The following is a 23,115-nucleotide window of genomic DNA, read 5'->3' on the forward strand; positions in this document are numbered from 1 at the left end:
TGTGCATGTTTGTGTGCGTGTAGGTGAACGTGTTGCAGGGGAAGTCTGAGGTGACAGGGGAGATCTGGTCGAATGGATCTGCTAAAACTGTCATCTCCATAAAGCCTGACTGGTTCACAGCTGGGTCAGACGGCAAGTGGACATATCAGGGTTTTAAGAATGATTCCTAATCCCTGTATGTGTTGTCACACAAATGCTTTTGTGTACTTGGAATTGTAACCAAAACATGTAAGAAAAAGGAAAACAATAAGGACAATGGGACAAAAAAGTAATGAAAAGTGCTACAGCTCTTTTTATCGATGAATCAATGATGTTTTGTTAAGATTGGATAGTCAACCTCTCGTTAATTAACTGAACAGGACTGAACTCACCGGTCTCTTTCAGGAAGGTCAGAAGATGTTGAGGAAAAATCTAATCCCTTCTGTCATAGTCATCTGAGGCTCATTCCTGGAAACAGGCCTCAAGGTATAAAGCTGTGTGTGACAAAGGGAGCCTGTGCGAAAAATGCTGCTTGGTTCCATTAAGATTTAAGCTCTAATATCTGATTTTCTTGTCTCTATCAATTTGCCATAAAAAAAAATCAAAATAATCCAGGGAGCACCAGAGGTCTTGGTGGGATGGCTGCCTGGAGCAGGTGGTGCTCAGAGACCGCCTAAAAATGGTATACATACACACTTACATATTAATCAGTTACTCAAGTGAAGGCTTGAAAGCCACACAGTCTTGTGCTAGTGGCAACTGACTTACTCTTGAGTATATTAAGGTCAAGACACTCACTTGGGCTGATATCAGTTTATCATGCCAGCATTAAGCCTGATAAAATCAAGAAGATGGGTGTCATGGACCAGCTGGTGCACCCTCTGGGTATGTTCTGCTGTATGTGTGGCATTTCTTTATTGCTGGACTTAGAAAATACAGAGCTTTATTTCTTGATTTGAAATGACCATCGAGTATAACTTTTTGCATGGCTCTTTAGATCATTCAGTTTAAACACTGTTAATGTGATATAATGAGAAAATGATTAAGTGATGTATTCCTATGTAGAAATTACATTGCTTACATCTGGTTTTCATGTGTGTTTTTTGCATCTGTTGTAAACTCCCAATTCTTCTTCTTGTTTTCCTTTGCATGTGGTTTTATTTCAAGCTGGAATAGGTTTGTGTGTTGTTGACTCCAGCACAGCATGACCAAAGCAGTGACTTAAGGACAAATTAAATATCTGAGCGCGTTTAGTTTCAGTTTATTTTCCAATCTCCCGTGTATTTCTTCACTGCTCGTCTGATCTCGCAGTTACATGGTCACAGAGAGTACATCGATATTTCAGGGCAGTGGGACCACAGACCCACTGGGGTGGGGAATTTCTTAGATGTCATGCGAAACAGTTTTCAAAAACGTGACATCAATAAGCAGCTTCCTGAACTGGCTGCGACTTATTAAATTTGTGGAAATTTTCAAGAGGACTTGATGTGACATTATGCATGAACAGCAGCTTGCGTGGCAACAAGAGAATGACAAGTATTAATGAACAAGTTTACAACAACATAAACGTCACTTTATATGGAGGTATCTGGATAACTGTTAGTCCTGGAAAACATCTTCTTTATTCCATTAGTCAACCATTTAGTGTATGAAATCAAAACTAATCCTAAAATGTTTATATATGAAAAAATTTGTCTTCACGTAATTCACTTAAAGAATTTTATAATTTCATCGTTTCTTTTTGAGTATGAGACTTTTCCTCCAATTTGTTTTAAGAAAAAGGTGTTTCAAGTGTGATTATTCTAATGCATGGCTACATACAGCAGAGCTTCACAAGCAATCTGAGGTGCATCGAGAGGAATCTGTTTCTGAGGCACTGGGTCATTCTTTTATTTCATTTCAACACATCAGTGTATCTGATCTGTGCTACCCATAAAAAAATGTTGATAAAAATGCCTCTGCACTAAAACACAAAATGCACCAAATACACAACACTGTATATTCAGAGATGGTTTAGCCTCAGTCTTTAATTTATTGAGTGCTGGTATTTCTATTTTCATTTAAAGAACTAGCTCTTACTTAGCTCCTAAAAATCTCTCAGTTTGATATTTATGACAATTACATGCCAATGAAGCTCAATGAGACAGTTTGTGCAAGAGACCAGCGTAGGAGGCAAGCTTAGTGTGTTACATCTGTGTTGTTACTCGTCCTACTGGTCAACAATAAAGGCCTTATTGTTCCTTATACTGTAACTCACTGAGGACCTACAGTGATGTAAATAACACAGTATTTAAAAAACATTTTTTAAAACATTGTTTCTGTAAAATGAAGGAAAGGTTTCCTTTCACATAAGATTTTATGTGGAACCACAGCATGAAGGCCACAGAAGTCCACATAGTGTCTAATTCCTCTCTGCTCTCAGTCTGTTGCATGATGGTGCTCTGGGGTTGGCTCCTAAAACAAACTGAAATGGGACACATTCATTATGAAGCTCTTTGTTGAAGCCTTTGTTAGTAAACTAGTTCCGGCCTGTGGTTCAGATGGAAGTGATGCAGTCAGGGAGTCAAAAGTCAATTCTACACTTTGTCCACAGTGTGGCGTTATTTCCTTCAGCGACAGTCAGTGGGGCTCAGCAGCCAGTAGGTCACAGTGGAAGGCACATTCAGGAAGGCTGAGTAACCAGCAGGCACACTATCAAGACAGCTAGATTTTAGGCCTCCAGCCCTGTATAAACTGTGTGATTTTGGTCACATGGAGTCGACTCAGGTGGAAGTCATGTGACAGAATGTCCTCAGTCAGCTGCACCAGGAGGCTGCCATCGATTCGCTCCCTCTGGAACACAGCCACCGCTGCTTCGGGTAAGCCAATGAACCGCAGGCATGCCGACACTTCCTCTAGAGACAATGCAGACAGGTCAGCAGGAGGTCGCCAGGTAGGGTCGGGTGGTGTGGACAATCCCTCAGCTACCCCTGTGGATGCTCCCCCACCTTCTGCACCTCTGGAGGAATCTGTTGTGGGATTGGGTGCAGGTTCAGGCGAGGGGCAAGGCGACTGGCGGTTAAAGGGGTTCAACGCACCAAAGGGGGCAAATCGACTCTGTGGGGGTGGCGGCCTGAGTCTGGGTCCAGAGGAAGAGAAGGATTCAACCCATGGCTCTGCCCAGGTGGCCTGTGCAGGCTGAGGGTTGCCTGTGTTGTCTGCAGGGAAAGCAGAGACTGGCTCAGGACTGGCTGGATTAGGAGCAGGACAATCTGCCCAGGAGCACGGGTAACAGTAGAGGGTGGCATCCGGAGATGGTGAACAGCTGCAAGAGCAGGAGAAAGTGACATTAGAACCCTTCTCATATGGGAAGTGATTCAAATATTATCAGCAAATGACTTGACAATATTTTCAGTGTTGGCTATATGCCATCATTTTAAGAGTGTTTAAGGACATAAAAAAGCTGCGTTAACCACATTTAGCATCAAATCAATCATAACACACAGTTGTTGAGAGGATGTTCAGAAGAATTCGCATTCTCTAGTGTTCTTTGCCCTCCATATTGACTTAAAAGCTGAAAAGCTCCAGTTTCAAAGTAATAAAATGCTCAGAAGCAATTCCATAACAAGTGAGCAAATTCCATGAGCTGATAAAAATAATCTAATACAACAGAAAGCTCTGGAAAAGCTGCTGAATGGATCTTCTGATGACACTGTTTACTTCAAATGGGACAGATTTATGAGAAAAACATCACTATCTACAATAAAGAAGGAGGAAAGAATGTAGAAGCATCATGAATGTAGAAGCATCCTTAAAAACATCAGTAACAGAGTTATGTCTGCATGTATTTGGACACTAACACATTTCTTTGTTATTCAATGTAGAATATTTACCAAGTTATAGTTCTATCATAAATAAAGGCCCTATAGTGAAGACTCTTAGCTTTAATTTGAGAGAACTCACAACTAAATTGTAACAGGGTTTTAGGAATTGCAGATGCAATAGGAAAAACCCACTTCCACAGGGACTGAAATGTAATTACAAAATCAGCAAAGATAAAATGCAAGTTTTTCAAACTTTATCGTGAAGTAATTTGGAAATCGGTGAGGAATGGATTTCCTTCTATTTGATGCATGCATTTGTGGGTTTTTCCATTTTCTGTTTTATTTCTCAGTAAGTAAAATGCAACACAATGAGCTTAAAATCAGATAATTGCAGAATATTCCACTCCTGTACCTTTAAAAACTCCTGGGCTGCTTTAGCAGGGTAAAGGATGTCTACTGTGAAACACACTTCTATCAACTGAATCTAAGCTGTAGGTGTATCCATATATGTTTCAGGATTCATTCTGCTGCTTTCATGCCATCACAGCCCTGACCTTGTGCAGTCGGTAGCCATGTCATGTCATGCTGTCACACTGCATCTGTTTTACAGATGATGTGGTGTAGCTCCGCTCATGAGCCGTTCCAAACCTCCATTCTCAAAGAATGCTGTTCATGAACTTTTTTTTACACTCTGAAATTGTCATTTCTAATCTTGATGCTTATGAAGCACCTTATGGTGAAGTGTCTGTCTATACGTTCATGAGGTCTTCTCTTCGTGGTAGACTTAGATAGAGATATGCCTTCCTCCTGGAGAGTGCTCTTCTCTCAGAAGACTCAGCCTTTGTTATTTTCTGTGAGCATCCAGGCCTTCTTATGTCCAAAGAATTCCTCTATCAGTATGTGCCAAACTGTTGATTTGGCTACTTCTAATACTACCAGTATCTCTTTGATGGAATATTTGTTTTTTGAAGTCTAAGGATTGCTTGTTTCATTTGTGCTAGCTTCCAAATGTAAATACCTCAGCTGGTAAAAACTTTGCTAGCTGAACTTATGAAGAAAGCTGTTCATGGAACAGCTTTTGAGTTAATTGGAATTTGACTCCTTAAAAAAGGGAGGGAAGAGCACCTTCCTCCAGTTTGGTAGATAACACCTCCATATTACAATTGGGTTTGTTTTACATATTTTTTATGTAATGGTAACTAAATTATCCAAATATTTCCAGACTTAACAGTATTTTGAATCTCTTCCTGTTTTGTCGATAACATTTGGCACTGAGACCAGAAAACAGCAATCCTCAGTAACTGTATGAATAATTTAATGCCAATGAAATGTTAAGGTTGTTTTGTTGCTGTTTGAGTAAAAACTAAAGCTACGGTACCTGTCATGCAGTCCAGAGGAGTAGAAGGAGAGGTTTGGTCTTGGGGAGGTGGAGATTTTGGGGAAGCGAGGCGGAACCGGAGGGCTGGGGACCGGACTGGAGATGGAGCCTCCTTTAGAGCAGCGAGGGGGAACCGGAGGGGCAATCAAGTAGCGACACTCCTCTCTCACCTACACAAACACACCCATGCGCAAGCATAACAATAACACACACGCATCAGCAAAAAAGTTAACACTTAAAACTCGACTTCTCAGGAGGATTTATGTGAGTCTGTGTGTGTGTTCTGTTTGGTAAATGTCAAACTTAGTGACCTTTACACCTCAAACAAACTCCCTCGCACACAGCCGCTTAACACACACACGCACACACACAGAAACACAGTTTCTTGGCAGGCTAAATATCAGGGGATGAAGAACGCCGTGCAACAGGGTATAATCCAGTTGCTAAGCAGATGTCTACACCCACACAAACCTCTCTGAAAGAACAAAGTTAAGTAAACAAAACAAAAGAATGGTAATGGTACTCCTTTCAGACACGCTAACGTATGAAAACTAATCAGAGGAGAGCAACTTAATAAGACAGCTCAGCAACAAAAGCAACCTTAGTATCAACCTCACACTCTATTTCACCAGTGAAATGATAGAGAGGAGATCACTAATGTGAGGCTTATATCATGGCTTCTCAGTTTAAACTAAAGTCCGAGCTTTGGCAACACATTTACAGTCCTGAGCTTACAACTAAGAAAATATATTTATATATAAGTGAGATTTAAAATCAGAAATTCTTTTTATTCTTTTACTTTTAAAAAATAAGTAAATAAATGTGGTTATATGTGCCATTAAACCTTCCACAATGCACTAAAAAAGGGAAGTTCAGAAACCCACCAATGCTTGTTTAACAAAGTGTGCGTTAGAGATGCCCTAAAGATCTAAAATCAATCAGTGGAAAATATTTTAATTTAATATTCATTTGTTCCAAACAAAACATGAAGAACTTTAACTTCAAACAACATTTTCTTCAAAACTGCCCCCATCTAAAGGGGATTCTCTCTTTGTGCTCCAACTTTCAAACAGAAAATGCACCCTTTTCTCCTTTTCACTCCTCTCAAAATATTAAAGTGCATCAGAGAAGGAATGGTATTTATACTTTTGGAAATGAAAACTGATGTACCAGGTAATGAATAAAATATCTTTGTTGTCAGCAAATGTAGATCCAGTTCATGAAGGTCTATTTTTTTGTCACCTTGTCACCTGACACCCTGATTATTTTTTAATTTCCCACATTTTCAGCCCAGCTAAACACCCGATTTTTCCCTCGTGATCATGGTTGCAAAACAGTCATAATTGTCTTCATTCAACTGTTTGAAAACAGCTTGGTGAAAAACTGTCATGTTTCCAGATTTTTCCACTCCTTTAGTGACCTTTTAGTGACGCAGCCTTGTTGCACTCCTGTCTTCTGCTGCGCACATATTTGCCATGTGTAACGTTTGTTTATACAACCCTCGAAGCTAATAGAAATATGTGTTTATGCATGTATGCAATATGTGTCAATCAGTTGGACACGGTGTTGTTAAGCAGGTGATGACACGAGACTGTTTTGAATTACCACAAAAACAATAAAAGTCATTTTCAGACAACCTGACTCATAATACAAACCTTATGATATCAAAATAAAGTGACCATCCTATTTGATTGATAAATTACTTTTGGCAGCTAATCCTTGATGAGGAGGAATATCATCCCCTGCTAGCACCCATGTAGTTTATACAGATGAGTGACATATCATAGGAAAAACTGTGAGGGGATATGCTATTTTAAATCCACTTAAATGGAAGGTCACTGCAAGACAAATCATTTTCCTGAACAATCCTGATTTATCTATAACAAACTGTTTATATTCTGATGGGAGTAGTCTCTTCCAGGATTACAATGCCTTCCTCTATAAGACAGGTGGTCAGAAAATTGGTTAATCAGAATTACATTGATATAGAGCTCAGGCCTTTGTAGTCACCAAATCTTAAACCAGCTAAAGACCTTTATTTTTTAAATTTCTTTGAAGCTTAGTGTTTCATCCCGTCACAAGAATTGAAGAGACAACAGAATCCAGCTGTTGTTGATCGCACATAGTGGCCCAAAGTCTTACTGACACACTTAATGTTGTTTTTCTTTTTTTGTGTCAACCTTCTCTACACATTTGTGTATATAACAGCCTTTCCAGGAAATCATCACATGCTTGTGTGTGTGTGTGTGTGTGTGTGTGTGTCAGTGAGGTTTAAAAGCTGTGTTCTATGAATAATTCAAGCCATGAATTCTCACTTTTAAAAACCGGATGCTGTTGTGCACAGATCATATAAAAGAGCTATAAGAGACAGAAGGGCCAAGGAAGGGACAGTAGGTGAGGACTGAAACTCACAGCATCAGATTTTGGAGGTACAGGTGGAGGGGTAGACACTCTAGTCACCACGGTACCAACAGAACCGTCCAATGAGGAAGACGAATGGAAAGATATAAGGTTTGGCTCCTTTCCCAAGCCCTCTGCATTCTGATTGGTCCAGAGTTCCTCATAAGGGATCTCCTCACTGGTCCTCATTTCATCCTCAGTCCACTCAGGAGTCACATACTCCCTCTCCTCACCTGGTCCCTCCCCCAGCCGCTCTCCCAGAGAGTCCCTGCATCGCTGTGACAGGCCGTCTGAAACCCCACCGACGTACCCGCACATTGAGAGGCGCTGCAGTGCCGGTGCCAGTGAGTCCTGACCCGACCCGCACATTCGAGAGCGCCGTGGGCTTACACACTCCTCTGTCATACACTCCAACTCTGGCCGGGTTTCTCTAACAGCACGGGAGTAGGCATCTGGGTCGAAGGCGTATCGCAGCAGAAGGCTCTCAAGCGCCGCTGTGTGAACGGACGCCTCTGCCACATTAAACCGGGGCATGCAGCGCAGCAATAAGAAGTGTGAGGGGGAGACTTCCTGTCTGCGGAGGACCATACATAGCACCACCGTCTTGCTGACAATGTTGAGTAGCTTATAGCGGTGGCCCTCTCGCACAGCATGGCGATCATAGGGGTTCCGGGGCGGCCGTGACGGTACAGACACATTGACGGGCAGACGAACTCTCTCGATTATGCTGCGTACCGTGTGCTCCCCTCCCAACATGCCTTGCTCCAGAGGGGAGCGTGTGCAAAAGCGTCCACGGCAGCCAAAGGGTAAGCTGACACTCTGATTGGTGCGGTGGTTCATACAGACCAGGCAGGGAGTTTTACCTGAAGAGACAGAGAAAGAAAGGTAGTGAGAGTACCCAAATAGTGTGCAGATCACGTTGTGCTTTCATTCAACAGAATTGCTCCAAGTCCAGCCTAAAGAAAGGTGTGATATCACAGTTCCAACATCAGTTACAGACAAATAAGTAGCAGAATGTTGCAAACTGCAGCAATTAATGGTCCAGGTTATACTTAGTAAGATTAACAGATTAACCACCAAATATCCACATATAATGAATCAGACCAGCTTGCATCTCTGCATATTGTTTCCCCCTTTCCCTAACTTTTTATAAACTTGTTGCTGTCATCAAATTTGATTAAATTGAATTGAAATTACTTCAGCATTCACTATGGGTGGTATTCTTTAAGCTGCACAACAATTGTCAATTCAGAGTCAAACATATGATCTACAAAAGAGAAAGTGTGTGCCTTTACATGAACAAATTAACCCCAGTAATTCTTCTGACAGGAGAAAATCTACTTGTTCTCACGTGTGCCGGATTACCTAACGCTCAGAACTAAGTAGCTGGACTTTGCTTACTTCTAGGAGTCTTTCCCAGGCGTCTCAGGAGTGCACTAAGTCCTGTCTTTTCCTTTGGAGGCGTGGCACAGAGAAGCTCTGCCTTCCCCATGAGTGACAGCTCATCTCCAGCCTCCAGAGTAAAGCTGTAGGGCTCACTGTCCTCACTGAATTCCCCTGAGACCACCTGTAGCACACACATATATGTAAATATGTATGCACACTGCATGATATAAAGTTAGCCAAACAATCACAGAATTCAGCAATTTAAAGCTAAACAGAGAAAAGCAAAAGTAATTTAATCTTTATAGGCGATGATGGATGCTAACCTTGACACTGAAAGTGATTGTCTCCATAACAAAGACCCGGTCAGGGAAGACTCCAGCAACTTCCTCCACACTGGAGAAATACTGGATCGGATCCCTGACGTCTCTGTCTTCATCCAACAACTTGAACTTGCCTACAGAGAAAATGAGGATGATGGTGGAAAAAAGAAAAACAGATGAGAACGGTAAGTCAATTGGTAAAGGAAGAGAAGGGGAGGAGAAAGTGATGAGGGTAGAAAGGAGGTGAGAAGAAGGGTTGTTTCTGCCTCCCGGTAGCTTCAGTATAGAAACAAACAGACCTGCAGAGGACAGTGTTTGAACGAGAAGAATATAAAGACACCTCGCTGACCTTTGACCTGGCACCAGCTCTAAGCCAATTGACATCTGACGGGGTTGGCATGGCAACCAATAAAGGACCCCCATTCTCACGCAGAGCAGAGACACATCACCATGGAGACACTCACACATACAACTCTTTCTCTTTTTCTCATTCCCTCCTCTGTCTGCAAACCTTTCAAACTCTCACAATCCAGAGTTGTTGTTAAAGCTATTTTTTGGGTTTGTGCCACTTTTGATCACACAAGATGAAGCACTTATCTATTTTATGAAATGCATAATATTCTCCAAAAATAAGGCTCACACTGTCCATATTTAAAGTTATTTATAGTTTATTGGATTGCAGTTTAACAACTCAACCCTTGGAGGATCCTCCTTTTCTTGGGTTTGTGCAGGAAAGACATATGAGAAAGTTTTTTTATTTGGGAGGCAGAGCAGAATACCAAACTCCAACATCCTCTATGCCAGCTCCTCCCTCCTTCTCTCAATTCATACAGAGCCCCCACGATAAAGAGCTTCAACCCACCAAACAATACAGGCAAGCGCTACTTTTCAACACAACTCACCACTTCCCTCCCCCCTAAGAAGTGACAAACAGAAGAGGAGTTGAAATGAAACAGAGTTTGCCACCAAACTAAACAGACTGCGGCTCAATCCTGTACACACATATCATTTAGGGGATTATTCAGTTAGAAGGGAAGGTCCAAATGTTGCTGACAAGCAACAGAACAAATATAAGACACACCATAAAAATGAGCTACAGCACTTTTACTTTGATAAGAAACAAATAACTACAATGTGGTTCAAGGCTTTTGCCTCCTCTTCCATATTACAAAGGTGACTGTGTTGCCACTTCCTCCCCTGAAACATATCCATCTTAACGTATCATTCAGCTTTTCTGTCCTCTACACCTCTGTCATCCCAGCCTCTCATTGATGGGTATGAGGAGGATGCAAACAGAGAGAGGATGAGAAGGAGGGAGGCATCCTGTTGTCCATCCCCAGGGGTAAACCTATATTGCTCTCATCCTAAGCTTATTTAGACTTCCTGTATGAAGTCATCACACAGACGTTAGCTCATCACTGGCATTGGCCTTATGTTGCCAAAATACCTCATATTGAAAGATACACAAATGTGGTCTTTAAAGTGCGTAAAATGAAATGCACTTTATTCCATCAGCTTTACGTGTTGCATCAATGTTATGTGTGTTGACAAAATGACAAAACATAACTATGCAGACATTTTCCAAAAAATAGACAACCAAATGCTTCTTCTCTCCTTAAATCTGAGCAGTCGACCTTGTATTCTGTGTTAACCCACACAACATGTTTTAATCGGCTTTTCTACATGACCAGAGCCACTGAATGGATGATGTGAGCGACCACAACATAGCTGCCACTGTATAAAAGCACTGGACCTCCAGTTAGTTCGTTTTGCCCACTGTGAGAGAGTTCAGTGTAAAAAAAAGAAAGAAAAGAGTTAGTTTCACAGCAAGAAGACAAGATTAAAATACAGATTCACAGATGGCTGAAAGAGACAGACAGTATAGCTTTAAAGGAAAGGTTTGATCTAAGTGTTGCAACAGCTAAGTCGTCATTTGTGTTCACATAAAACAAGCTCTCTACAGTTCACAGCAAACCACTTCGCAACTGTTGAAACCTCAACACAGCCAACAAAACTTTCAGATGTGATTTAGGCAATCACATAAAAATTCTTGCTGGGTTTTAGAAAAGATTTGGAGTGTGGGTTAGGTTTGTAAAAAGATATTGAAATGTTTGTGTTTAGTAGAGGTTTACAGTGTATAAAAACAGTAATTCACATATTTATTGTGAATCTTCAAAGAGCTTACCAATGCTGGAAAATTATATTTAAGATAAGTACATATCTGCTCCCTTTATATGTGTTATCCATTATCAAAAAACTACAAACATGTGCAACACTGACTGATATATGCTACCACCACTAAATTGAAACGTCTGCTGTTACAATGATCTCAGCATCCCCCTCCCAACCAAATATTCTTTCTTTCTTCTGAAAAGGAGCCTGAGAGGCGGCAGCAGTGTGAGGTGACATCAGCGCTCCATCAGTGGAGGAAGCATCAGATAGGAGGCATTAAGATCCAGTTACACAGCGAATAATGTGACTGGACTGAGACTGAACAATGGGATTGTGCAGATGAGCTCCGGTGAGGTCATACCGACCAGATTCATTCAGCAGGAAGACCACGAGTCAATGGGCAGGAGGAGTCAGGGAAGGTCACATGGTAGCACGCTGGATGTGTGAATGGAGGGGGCATTAGTGAGTTCTTTGTGTAATATACTGTATACAGCATCACTCAATACTGTTAACTGTGACCTTTTAAGCAATATGTCTCTTTTCAATCATCTTAAGTAGATTTAAGGTAATTAAATGGGAGACTGCATCCTAGATATACCAGCTTTTCTACTGTGTGAAATGTAGATGTAAAAACAAAATGACTGAAACCTTCGGTTTAACAGACAATGTATTAAAAGCTGAAATAAAAAATGTTACTGTTATTTGAAAAAACTGTGGTCATTCTGAACGTTTTCTGAATTTCACATCAGCAACACTTTTCCAAACGTACGGCTACATTTACCATCCTTTAAAAAACTCTAGAATTTGGGAGCTGAGGAGAACAATTGCTTTTCCTGTTCTTAATTGAGAGGGAATTTCAGCTGCTTCTTCTAATGTATTTTTCATCTTATTTTAGTCAGTTGGTAAGAGGTGGGGGCTGCAGGCGGGTCAGTTTGACGACTGAAGTCACGCTGCTGTCGTGCATGCAGGATGTGGTTTGGCATTGTCTTGCAAAAATAAACAAGGCCTTCACTGAAAACTGAAGTAATCTGGATGGAAGCCATTTGTTGCTCCAAAACCTACATCATTCAGCATTAAGGATGCTCGAATAGATTTGTTGCTAATGCTGCATGCACTGATGCGTTCTTGTACTATCTCAAAAGTTGGCTTTTGATCTGTGCTATGACTGGTAGATGAACTCCGCTTTACCTTATTTAACTCATCATCCAAGAATAATCAAAACTACTAGTTTCCCACTTCACATAAGTCCCCCTTAAATTACAGGATAAAAGAAGATGGTAATGTACCTGGACCTATTTCTTTTTTTTCCTTTACATTATTCTTTATGTTAACCTCCATTTGTGGATGCGACAACATTCTGTGTCCACTGACAATCGTTTTCAGAAGTATGCCTGTACTCAAACTGTAATTTTCACAACAGAATTTGTTTTTGATGCCGTGCCGTATGATGACAGGAAGATCAAAGTTATTCAGTACTGTACTCACAGTCTTTAAATGATTTCCTGTACCGTAGATGATGATATCCCCAGAATCTTTGCAATTTCGTACTGACACAAGTTATTCTTTCACTTTTTAACTATTAACCGGGCAGTCTTTCACAGAGTGGTGAACCTGTTCCCATCTTTACCTCTGAAAGACATTTCTTAAATAAATATTTTTCAAAAGGTAAAATTTCACAGATTCACACATTTAAAAATGCCATCTTTGTACTGTATTCGATTGAATAAGTGGTTTAAATGATCACTGTCCTCTGTTTTTAACCACTTTACACAGAAACTTTGTTTGAAATAGTTTGTATGTTATGTGTCAGCCTGTCTGAAGCTATAAAATGTTCTCAGAGTGAAGAATTTAAGATGACTTGTATATTTTACTTATATTTGGGATGTTCTATCTATATGTACTGCAAAACAATGAATCTCACATACTAATATCTCATTGGACCAACTTTAGCTTTGATGGCAGTACACATTATTCAGTACTCTTTGTGGCTTTGTCTCGATAAGCTTATGCAATGTCACAACATATATTTCCATCCAGAGTTCAACTGGTTTTTAACAAGACCTTGTATTGATGATGGGAGAGTTGCACTGCTGGGTAAAGTTTCCAGGACATCCTGAAGATTCTCAGTGGAGTTAAAGTCCAGACTTTTCAGTGGCCGATCCATGTGTGAAAATGAGATCTCACACTCCCTGAACCACTTGTCATTGTGGAATATGCCTGTACCATCAGAGCAACTGAAGCAGCTCAGTTTATAATGCTCCCCCCACAGGCTTTTCACAGTAGGCACTAGGCCTTGATCTGCCACTCATCTCTTTGCATTGTGCATTGACAAAAACTCTTACTTTTATGATTAAACATTGCTGCTCTTTTGCTGATCTTCTTTGATTTGATTTAACCAAACGTTGAAATGATCTCCAATCAGAATTGCTGAAGATTTTCCTCAAAATACATTTCTTCTTCAAAGATGAAGGTTGAGATTTTGATAATGTGTTGGACAGTTTCAACGGTCTCCTTAGTTGTTTTGCTTGCTTGATGCGCACCAATAATTTGACCCTTTGTTAACACAGAAACATCTTTTCCATGACCACACGATGTGTCTTCTCACATGGCTGTTTAAGGAATGAGAAGCATCACTTAGATTAGAGAGCAGTTAGAGTTAAAAACTCTTTTCTATCTGCTTAGTTAAATCCAGGTGTTTTTTGGCCAAGCTGTTTACAACAAAACTACAAAAGATTCACTTTTGATTACTTGTGGAATTTCAAACTTCTGCAAGTTGAAACCAAGTTCGTCTGAACAGCATGAATTAGTAGAGCCTAGATTATAAGCAAGCTAATAGTTGTAAAATGAAGTGGTTAATTTATCTTGACAGGCTCTGAATGTCAAATATCCAATATAATTAGGAGCATAGGGGATGCTACTGTGTATTTTCTGGGAACATTGTTGTGAATCCAATGATATAAAGCAGATAAACAGCAGGGCTTTTAATACATGTGTGTGCCTTTTAGGTGAAAACAACCAGAAGAAAGTAGGATGGAAAAAAATCTAAACTTGAGAAAAGTTCCAATCAAATCTAATGGGGTTAGAACCCACAATCATTCTCTGTGCACAACTCAGAATATGTACTATTTAACCTTTTTTTAAATGATAATCAACATAAACTGAATCATAAGCATGCCGGACATAATGACTCTAAACTTTAGCACTTTCTATGCCACGGTTATTCACTTGGTTCACATACAAGTACCGAGTCCTGTTCACTGAGCGTCAACACTTTCAGAAGTTAAATTCTGTCTCCAGTGACCAGCCATGCAAATACACAGCAATTCATCACATTTTTCACCAAATTATCAAATAAAATCAGCTTTGTTGAACAAATCTAATGAAACATCCCTGGTAATTTTAAAAGACATTTCAACATGAAAGACAACATTACTCTTGGCTTCTCAGTTGCTTGGGACGTTGTCTTGCCTTCTTTCAAAGAAACAGAAAATCCCCACCAAAAATAGAACAAGTGGAATATGTTGACCTTTAGAAAAAAAGAGTGTGTATTTATTTTTACCCTCAGAGGGAATTTGACATTTTAGGGAGCATAAGTATTTTTAGAACGTGGACAAAATTTGGACTGGCTACTAAGTCATTTTTATCTGATTTCCTTTCCTTTTTTGTATGAATGCATGCACAATGACAATGTGATGTGATGTGATATGTGTGTGTGTGTGTGTGTGTGTGTGTAGGTGTGTGCAGGTGTGTGCTCACCCTGGTACTGCAGGGGAATGTCAATCTTGGGTCCGATTACGTAGTGTCCCTCCTCTAAGCTGTGAGCCGTCACTGTGGTCCACTGACGGCAGGAGTGTAACAGCACCACATCCTCCTCCGACAGACCCTCCACACATTCACCTGCAACACACAAACCAACACAAAAAGGGGTGAACAAACAGTCTGCAGCCTCAGGGGTGATAAGAAAACAACTAATCCTTACTACTACGGTCACACTCAGTAATGGAACACTAAAATGCGCTCACATGCACACACACACATGCTCTCAGGATTCAGTGCTCATAATTACCACCATCAACCACCAAGCTACACTAATCAGGACCCTGCTATGCAGCTGGCAACCTACTATTAGACAGCCCTCCTACACACACAAACTCAGCTCTCCCACATTCACAGGAGCTGAATATACAGAGGCATCGATTTCTGCTGACAGCACGGTGGTACAATTCAATCACACAACACGCACACAGTTGTTGCTCACAATCCTTTGAGTGTAATAATTATGTTGATGGGTGGCTAAATATAAACACGGGACAAGGAGAAAGGGCTTCAAGTGGAAAAGATCAAACTCAGGACAACCCTCTGCCACTTTAGACTCGTCAGTGAAATGTTAATCTCAGTGTCAGAGATCTGTGGCCTGAGATGTTAGGGTTCGCTGTGTGAGCAATGCATTTATGTATTTAAGGTTTGGAGCAAAAGCTTGACATTGCTTTCCAAAACCAGCCTCATGATTATTCTTTAGAACTCCCAGACTCAGATGTCAACAGTTACACCTCCACTTTGCTCCACTTACATGCTGTGGGGTTAATTAATACATGATGTGTATCAGAATTTCCTTTGTAGGGCAAAATGTAAGTTAATTTAATATCATGTAGTATGATAGTGTTGCAGGAAAGTCCCCATTAAATTACATCCTTTCACACACATGCCACTTAACTGCAGCCTCTGCATACAAATAATCACAGTTGTTTGTTGTCGTTCACATAAAAAGGAGAAGAAAAAGAAAGCGTATGTGCTGTCATCGTGCCCTGTTGTAAATAACTAACTCAATCTGAGTTGGCTGGCTGAGCAAACAAAGAGGCATCTGTGGGGTAACTACAGTGCAGTTAATAAACACCTACAGATGCTTTCTCCACACAACACGCGTGGAGAGAAGAGAGGTGCGTAATTTTCCGGGAGCGTGACAAAGATTGGGTGCGCGCTTTTGTCCACCGAGGAAAGTTGGAGGTTTGCCTCCTCGTCGCTGCTCGTTAGTATTCACTACATTCACCGACAGATTACAGCATTTACATATGAAAAGAATTGAGCAGCACTTCAGCAGCACAACAGACACTTTGTGGCTTTCTGGGTCTCCTGGACTGGAACAACTTTGGCCATGACACCCATCGCCCGTTCCCAAAGTAAAGACACCAAATGTGGTGAACGAGGGAAATCATGTTGGCAGCAAAATATATAAAACAGATTAACAGTGAATGCAAACAAAATATTACATAGAAATCTAAAAAGTAAAGTCAGTGGATTGATGTAAAGTCGTAAAATCTGCGCCCGGGTCTGTAGATACAACAGAAGCAACAAGGTAGACACATTTAAATAGAATGATACCGGAAATACGGTAAAACTGGTTTCAAAATAAAAACACGAAACTTGTTTATGCGCTGGGCCACTCGAACAAATTTACTGTCATGTAGATTATCTAACATTTGCTAAACCACATAAATAATACTGAAATACAGCACGTTATGACAATAATACAAACATGAGTTTATCTCATCTGAGAACATGCTAATTTGAGCACATCATTCAAGAAGCTAAAGCATACTGAAATTCAGATTTGTTTTAAATCATATCCAAGCCATTAAATATAATAATTGTCTTTAAAACTAATCAATTAATTTGACTTCACCTTAAAGGAATTGGGTAGTTCATATTTCTTAACACTTGATGACAATTCAGTACAGTTCAATTCAATGATACTTTATTAATCCCCAAAGGAAAATTGTATCATTGCAGTATGGATTATTAATAAAGATAAAGAAGACAAAATAAAATACAAATCAGTTGACAAACAATGACAGAGTTGAAGCGTAGCAGATAGAGGTGTGGTAGGAATGTTTAAAGTTCACCATGAATGCATACCAAAGCAGGAAAATAACGGCTGATTAATCAGAGATCACTGGTAAACATGTTGAAGAAGTCAAGTATTATTGTAAATGAACGCTCTAACTTTTGACAAAGTCATTTAAAAAAGACCTGCAAGAATTGAGGATATCTTATGGATGTTGTTTTACAAAGACAACGTAAGATTACTCTTTAAGGTGCTGAGAGCCAGTTTGTTTCAAACTATTAACTCTTATCCAAAGAATTGTTAATTAACAAGCTGAAAAATTAGCGCAATTATTTTGAAACCATTAACCGGAAGTGGTCATTTCCCCCTTGACAACTTTGATACCAGTTAAAAAAAATCCAACATATTCTTCAGTTAAATTAATAAATGTAGTTTAACAACCTTACAAAGCTTTACTGAAAGGATGAGTTACAAACACTTGACCGACGGTGCTTTTACTTTTCTCTCTTTTCCTGACTGTAAAATCAAAATTATCGTTATTTATCGTCACTTATTTCCCACAACTAAAGTGGAAGTGAAGCGTCAGAGTAAACTAACAGCTGTCAAATGGCGAAGAGTTTTTCTTTGCAGTGCTACTGATGATTGGAGCACCTCGAAAAGGTAGACTCTTACCGTGGGCCAAACGGACCAGAGTGGGCAGACGGAACTTGCTGACCACCGCGTCCAGCGGCAGCGCCAACGGGCTCCAAGTGATCTCCGACAGGCTCGCCGACAACTTCTCCATCATCCCGGGTCATCACGGTACCGGAGATAATGGTGATGATGAAGGTGAAGATGGTGGTGCCAGATGTGATGGTAACGATGAAGTGCATGAGGGTAAGGGGGAAGGTGGCGGTATAATGGCAAAGAGTTTCGCCATATTTGAATGTAGGGGAGAGGGAGGTAGTCAGAGTCGGTGCGCACAAGCGGGGGGAGGGAGTGCGAGCCCTATCTCGTTGGTTTTCTCTGTGTGTCTCCCGATTTTTGTCTACTACCCTATGCAAGTGATTCGTAAATCTCGTGAAACACTGATTAAGGCCCACCAAAACTATGAGTAACTGTAATGGAGAGCAGAAAGGAAGAGTGCAGATAGCAGCAAGGTCCTATCCAGCCTGTAACTACAGGTTGGTCACCTTCACTGGATGTTTGCAATGTTTCCACGCATAGTTTGCATCACCTTTGACTGAGGTCGAGGTAAGAAGGTGGCATTTGTAGTTAGATGAACCTCTGGCAGCCGTTAGACTAGATTTTCTTAATTTTGTCGTGCCAGCTGCCAGTCACTTGTCCGATCCCCAAAAGCTTTACGACAGAAGAAATGAGGCCAACACTGTGCAGCAATGGAGTGAAGTGAAGCATACATTCTTTTAAATGATAGACGGTTTTTAACAGTAATGCATCTAGCTGAAAGTATCCCCCTCATAAAAGTTAGGATTGGAAGTTGTAGTCATGATAATTACAACCCAGTTTTCCAAAGTAGTTGAGAAGTTGTGCAAAATGAAAATGAAAAACAAAATGCAGTAAGTTTCAAATAATTTAACCAAATTTTATGTTTTGAAATGAATGTAAAACATGTCTAAAAAGGTGGTAGTTTTATGTGTATCCCTGTGCGGCATTCGTTCTTGTAACAAAACTTGGTGATCGTTTCAAAACTGAGGAGACCAACTGCAGTAGCTATAAAAGCTAAATGTTTTCCCATTCGTGCTTGATATACTCTAGGATTTCTTCTGCCAAACAGTCTGGGCCTTCATTTTTGTGCTTCATAATGAGCCAAAGGGCTTCAGTAGTTCACCGGTCTGGACAACAACCAGGTTAGTTCAGTAATCTGACTCACAGGCAGAAGGCGCTCTGATAAATAAGGCCTTCCTTGAAAAAAGATCTTGATTGCAGCATGTTTATCCAAAACTGGTAGATGTATATTGGGCCTCCACAGATTTGCACAGTTTCCCTTATCATGTGCTTTTGAACTGTATGCTGATATCAAGTCAGATAGTCCATGATTTCCAAGAGGAACTTCAAAATGTGACTTTTCACTCCGCAGGACAGGCCACAGGAGGCAGCAGAGGTGCTTGATCTGGATTACATCTTGTTTAAAGTCTTTTTACTTGCGTGGAGTTTTAACTTGTATTTGTACATGCATTCACTGTCAGTGGTAGACGAGCATCCCTGAGCCTTTGCAGTGATTCTTAACCCAAAATTGTGATTTTAAGGCAGTGCCACTATGACCCAAAATACTTTCAACCTTATTCCTGTGTGCAGATTATCTGAATCCTTTACTGATATGTACTGTGTAATATGTGTCTGTGCAATTTCACATTGAGAAGTGCTATTTTTAAATGGATCAAACCATTAGTTTTATTACAGCCTGGTGGCTTCTGACTACACATATCGAAACAAGACACTTAAATTACTGGACCGTCTCCTATACATCCGTAATTCCGGAGTTTAAAAAGCATCTACACCTTTATGTTTGTCTTATCATTAGCATATATGGACAGCTAAGCTTGTCGCTCAGCACTGAATTGGTGGCCCTGGGCACGACTCTGCTCAGCTCTCTCAGTTCACTGAACCAAACTGTACACAGAAAGCCACTTATTTGCTATTGATTTTTGCCAACAAAGCAGTTGTGATGCTAGGGTTCATTGTGGCATGATGCAGTGAGCACTTCAGCAGTTATATAACAGAGTAAACGGTTCAATCCATCATTGGAGATTAAAGCAGAAAACAGCATCAGCATCCTTAAAAATAAATGGGGCAAATGTGCACTTGCAGTCCATCTACATCAACAAGTTGCTTCGACCCCTCAAAAGTTTTCCTGGCTTCTCCGAATGACTAACCACACCAACACCCACGCAGCTGTGCTGGGGCTTATTGCCTGTTCAATTAGTTAAAATGCAATCCCAAACTGTGATTCATTGGCTAGAAATACCTCACCGATTCCCCAGATAGGGCAAACACTAAAACACAAAAACATTCATCAGGACAGATTTTGCTCAAAATGAGTAACTACATTTTATTTTTCCATGGACATTTTCTAGCCTCCCCCACCTTTGTATTTAAAGCCTATTTGGGACATCATGACTGATAACCGTCAATCAGCAGCAGTTTATCAGCCTGAAGGTGAATGACAGAAAAATAAGAGGAGCAGTAGATCTTTGTTAAGAGAACAGCCCAGCTAAGTTTACCCCCGTACTCTTCTGTTCAACTCTTCTGTATACAGTCAAATCTCCTGTGGTATTACATGACAGCAACTGTAATGCAAAAATAAATTAAATGACCAAAGTTAAGGACAATCATTTTATTTGATCCATATTAACAAAAATTCAAACTACGCTGGACTTTAGAATGAAGACATGGGGCATTATATCACAGCAGGTGAAAGTTGGTCAGCACGGTGGGAAACTCAGTGTGCAGGCTCTGCAAAAAGAGAGGTTACTGATGCGTACAAGAGAAGAGAAAACACTAATACGTTAATAATAAATGAGTGCATGTGCATGTCAGTGACGTCTAGAGGTAAACAGATGGAACTGTAAAATCTGGCATTTTTGCTTTTTCTGTGACATTTTATCTGGCCTTGTGTGAAGTGACAGTTATACAAATGTGCATCAGTGAAAAATAAAACTGTCTATGAAGGTAGTTCAGCAAATATATGTAAAACACACAACTTTTAAGGTGTCAGATTTCTTTTGTTTAACAAATCAAACTAAAGGAAACAATCCAGTAAACTTACCACAAAAGCAGGGCTAATTTGATTATTGTCTGATTCCAAAATACTAAATGAGAAAAGTTTTGACTTACATCTGGGCTAATCTAGAAAATATGGATTGCTTTTCATGGAAAGTAAAAAACAAACAAAAAAAAAAAAACGTTTAAACAAGTAAATTTAAAGAAAGAAAATAAAGCCCTTTTTGGCTGACAAAGTTGCCAGCAACGATCACTGTATGTAGATAGAGGTCTTTCAGAGTAGTGTTCATTATTTCAAAAATGCAAAAGTGAAATGTTGTGAGCAAACATCCTCATATAGTATGATTAAAGCATTTTAGACTACTTACTGTCCTTCACAGCCTTCTTGCCTACAATAAGGAGAGAAAATAAGACAGTTACTTTCCACAATACAAAAAACCCCAAAAATATTATACATGAATATTGTATTTAGTATTTATTTGACACTTGGAAAGAGTTATCATACAGATGATTGAACAGAAACTAAGGACACTTGTCTTTGTGCCAGTATTTATTGGTAACATTTACAAATTATTGTGAAAACTTCTGTTCAAAAAGTGGTTAAACTGTCCTTAAACCACTTAAATAAACTACAATAAAAGCTTGAAAGCTTCCTTAAGATTTTTGTACCATGTTCCATAAAACAAGGTTACAACTCATTAAGTTCATATTAAAGAGCACAAATCAATTAGAATTCAACTCACCCCCGTAGGAAACCTTGTAGTACAGGCCTGCCATGATGCCAACTCCAACCCATATCTCCTGGTATGCCTTAGAGTAGTAAGGGCTCACCACGGCCCACCAGTTTGCAAACAGGCGCCCGGCCATCTGCGAGTGAAAACCACAGCACAGTTTCAGAACAGCGGTCTTACATTCAGTTAGTAGATACAAAAGCCTTTAACAGGTGCCATGCAGTCTAAAAACGTAGTTAATTTTGACCAATTTTTACATGTATGGCTCCCTCTGAACTTCAAGTTTTTATATCACTTGGGAGTTCATATTTGTTGCTTAATGCATTTAATACGTCAGGCAGCTGTTATTTTTGACTGAAGCTGCACTCTAGCTCAAGTTAACATAAACTAACTTGCAGGACTCCCAGCCCTGCCATGACCCTCAGCTGCTACAGGTTTATCTAAGTACTTTGACCTATTAAGATGTCAAGACAAGATGCTGAGTTGCATTACTGTTTTCTGACTTCCCTGACTGTGGGTCAGACGCTGTTAGTTAACCAGCTTCTCCAGTTTGTCCTGAAAATAACAATTGGCTACAGATAATGCTAATGCTAGCTTTCAACCTCCACTCTAGCTAACCTTCATTCAATTGAGCGTTATCATCGAAATAAAGCAAGACTGTCATCAAAGGGAAGACCTATTTACAGGGAGATATAATCAGCATTTTAAATGTTGCATTATTCTGATTTAACGTGAACTACCTCAATTAATAAATTAGAACAACTGTTTTCACTGCTCAAGAGCAGCTAACTAGCATTAGCAAAAACGCTAACAGCTAACTGATTACTTCTTCAAGAGTAGAACATAGAAGCACGATAAGAAAATATTTCCTCGTTCAAATCGGCGTCTTGGTGTGACGAGTGTTGTTTGGTTATAACCAAAGTCCGTGCAAAAATAACTGCAAACCTCAAACTTACATTTCAGTTTGCCACGCTGTTGTTGGAAGGTCAAGAAAGCTACTGCTGCTGTTTCTAAACGTCAAAGTCGTGGGAGGGGGGCGCTTCTTCTTCTACACACTGTGTAGTACTGCAGTCGCCGTGCGGACGATAGCGCCATCTAATGGAAGTACATTAAATTGAACTTTATAACAGTCACGCTTCACTGTGGACAAATGCTAAACCCTGCCATCTGCCGTTTTCTGTTTTTTAGACAACTGTTGGGGGACGATAGTAGTTCTTTACACGATCGGCATTTTAATTTTCACCAGTGAAACAAATTATTGAAAATGTATCAAATACAGTCAATTGTTTATATATATGGTATATGATGATCTAACAATTTGACTGGATTGAATGTAGCTAATCTTTGTTCTATGTCTCAGAATTGAATTTAAATTTTTCCATTT

General features: G+C 40.0%; 2 protein-coding genes and 1 long non-coding RNA gene across 3 annotated transcripts; 1 reads left to right on the forward strand and 2 right to left on the reverse strand.

The window, feature by feature from the left end:
- Nucleotides 1-1,180: 1,180 nt before the first annotated feature.
- gareml (GRB2 associated, regulator of MAPK1-like) lies at nt 1,181-18,617 on the reverse strand. The gene is made up of 7 exons (XM_072361753.1): nt 17,953-18,617; nt 15,195-15,335; nt 9,270-9,400; nt 8,962-9,127; nt 7,573-8,423; nt 5,161-5,330; nt 1,181-3,283 (listed from the first exon to the last, which is right to left on the reverse strand). Exons 1-7 carry the CDS (start codon nt 18,065-18,067, stop codon nt 2,683-2,685), a joined length of 2,175 nt encoding a protein of 724 aa, XP_072217854.1. The 5' UTR covers nt 18,068-18,617; the 3' UTR covers nt 1,181-2,682.
- On the forward strand, nt 9,068-11,899 carry LOC140266685 (uncharacterized). Its single transcript, XR_011907166.1, has 3 exons — nt 9,068-9,154; nt 9,304-9,451; nt 11,642-11,899. It is a non-coding gene; the product is annotated as an uncharacterized lncRNA (long non-coding RNA).
- A 1,982-nt stretch (nt 18,618-20,599) lies between the features above and the next one.
- On the reverse strand, nt 20,600-22,798 carry atp5mj (ATP synthase membrane subunit j). Its single transcript, XM_072361754.1, has 4 exons — nt 22,688-22,798; nt 21,744-21,867; nt 21,369-21,389; nt 20,600-20,733 (listed from the first exon to the last, which is right to left on the reverse strand). Exons 2-4 carry the CDS (start codon nt 21,865-21,867, stop codon nt 20,720-20,722), a joined length of 159 nt encoding a protein of 52 aa, XP_072217855.1. The 5' UTR covers nt 22,688-22,798; the 3' UTR covers nt 20,600-20,719.
- Between the last annotated feature and the right edge of the window lie 317 nt (nt 22,799-23,115).

The sequence above is a fragment of the Leuresthes tenuis genome, unplaced genomic scaffold (genome assembly GCF_036924035.1).
Source record: "Leuresthes tenuis unplaced genomic scaffold, fLeuTen1.0.hap1 SCAF_13, whole genome shotgun sequence".
NCBI lineage: Eukaryota > Metazoa > Chordata > Actinopteri > Atheriniformes > Atherinopsidae > Leuresthes > Leuresthes tenuis.

Excerpts from the sequence above, each read along its gene's own strand:
- gareml (XM_072361753.1), bottom strand. The coding sequence starts at position 18,067 with ATGATGGAGAAGTTGTCGGCGAGCCTGTCGGAGATCACTTGGAGCCCG. Across the intron at positions 15,336-17,952 it reads TCTGGTCCGTTTGGCCCACG|GTGAATGTGTGGAGGGTCTG; the intron begins GTAAGAGTCTAC and ends TGTGTGTTGCAG. Across the intron at positions 5,331-7,572 it reads TACCTCCAAAATCTGATGCT|GTGAGAGAGGAGTGTCGCTA; the intron begins GTGAGTTTCAGT and ends GTGTTTGTGTAG.
- atp5mj (XM_072361754.1), bottom strand. The coding sequence starts at position 21,867 with ATGGCCGGGCGCCTGTTTGCAAACTGGTGGGCCGTGGTGAGCCCTTAC. Across the intron at positions 21,390-21,743 it reads CTACAAGGTTTCCTACGGGG|GCAAGAAGGCTGTGAAGGAC; the intron begins GTGAGTTGAATT and ends TCCTTATTGTAG.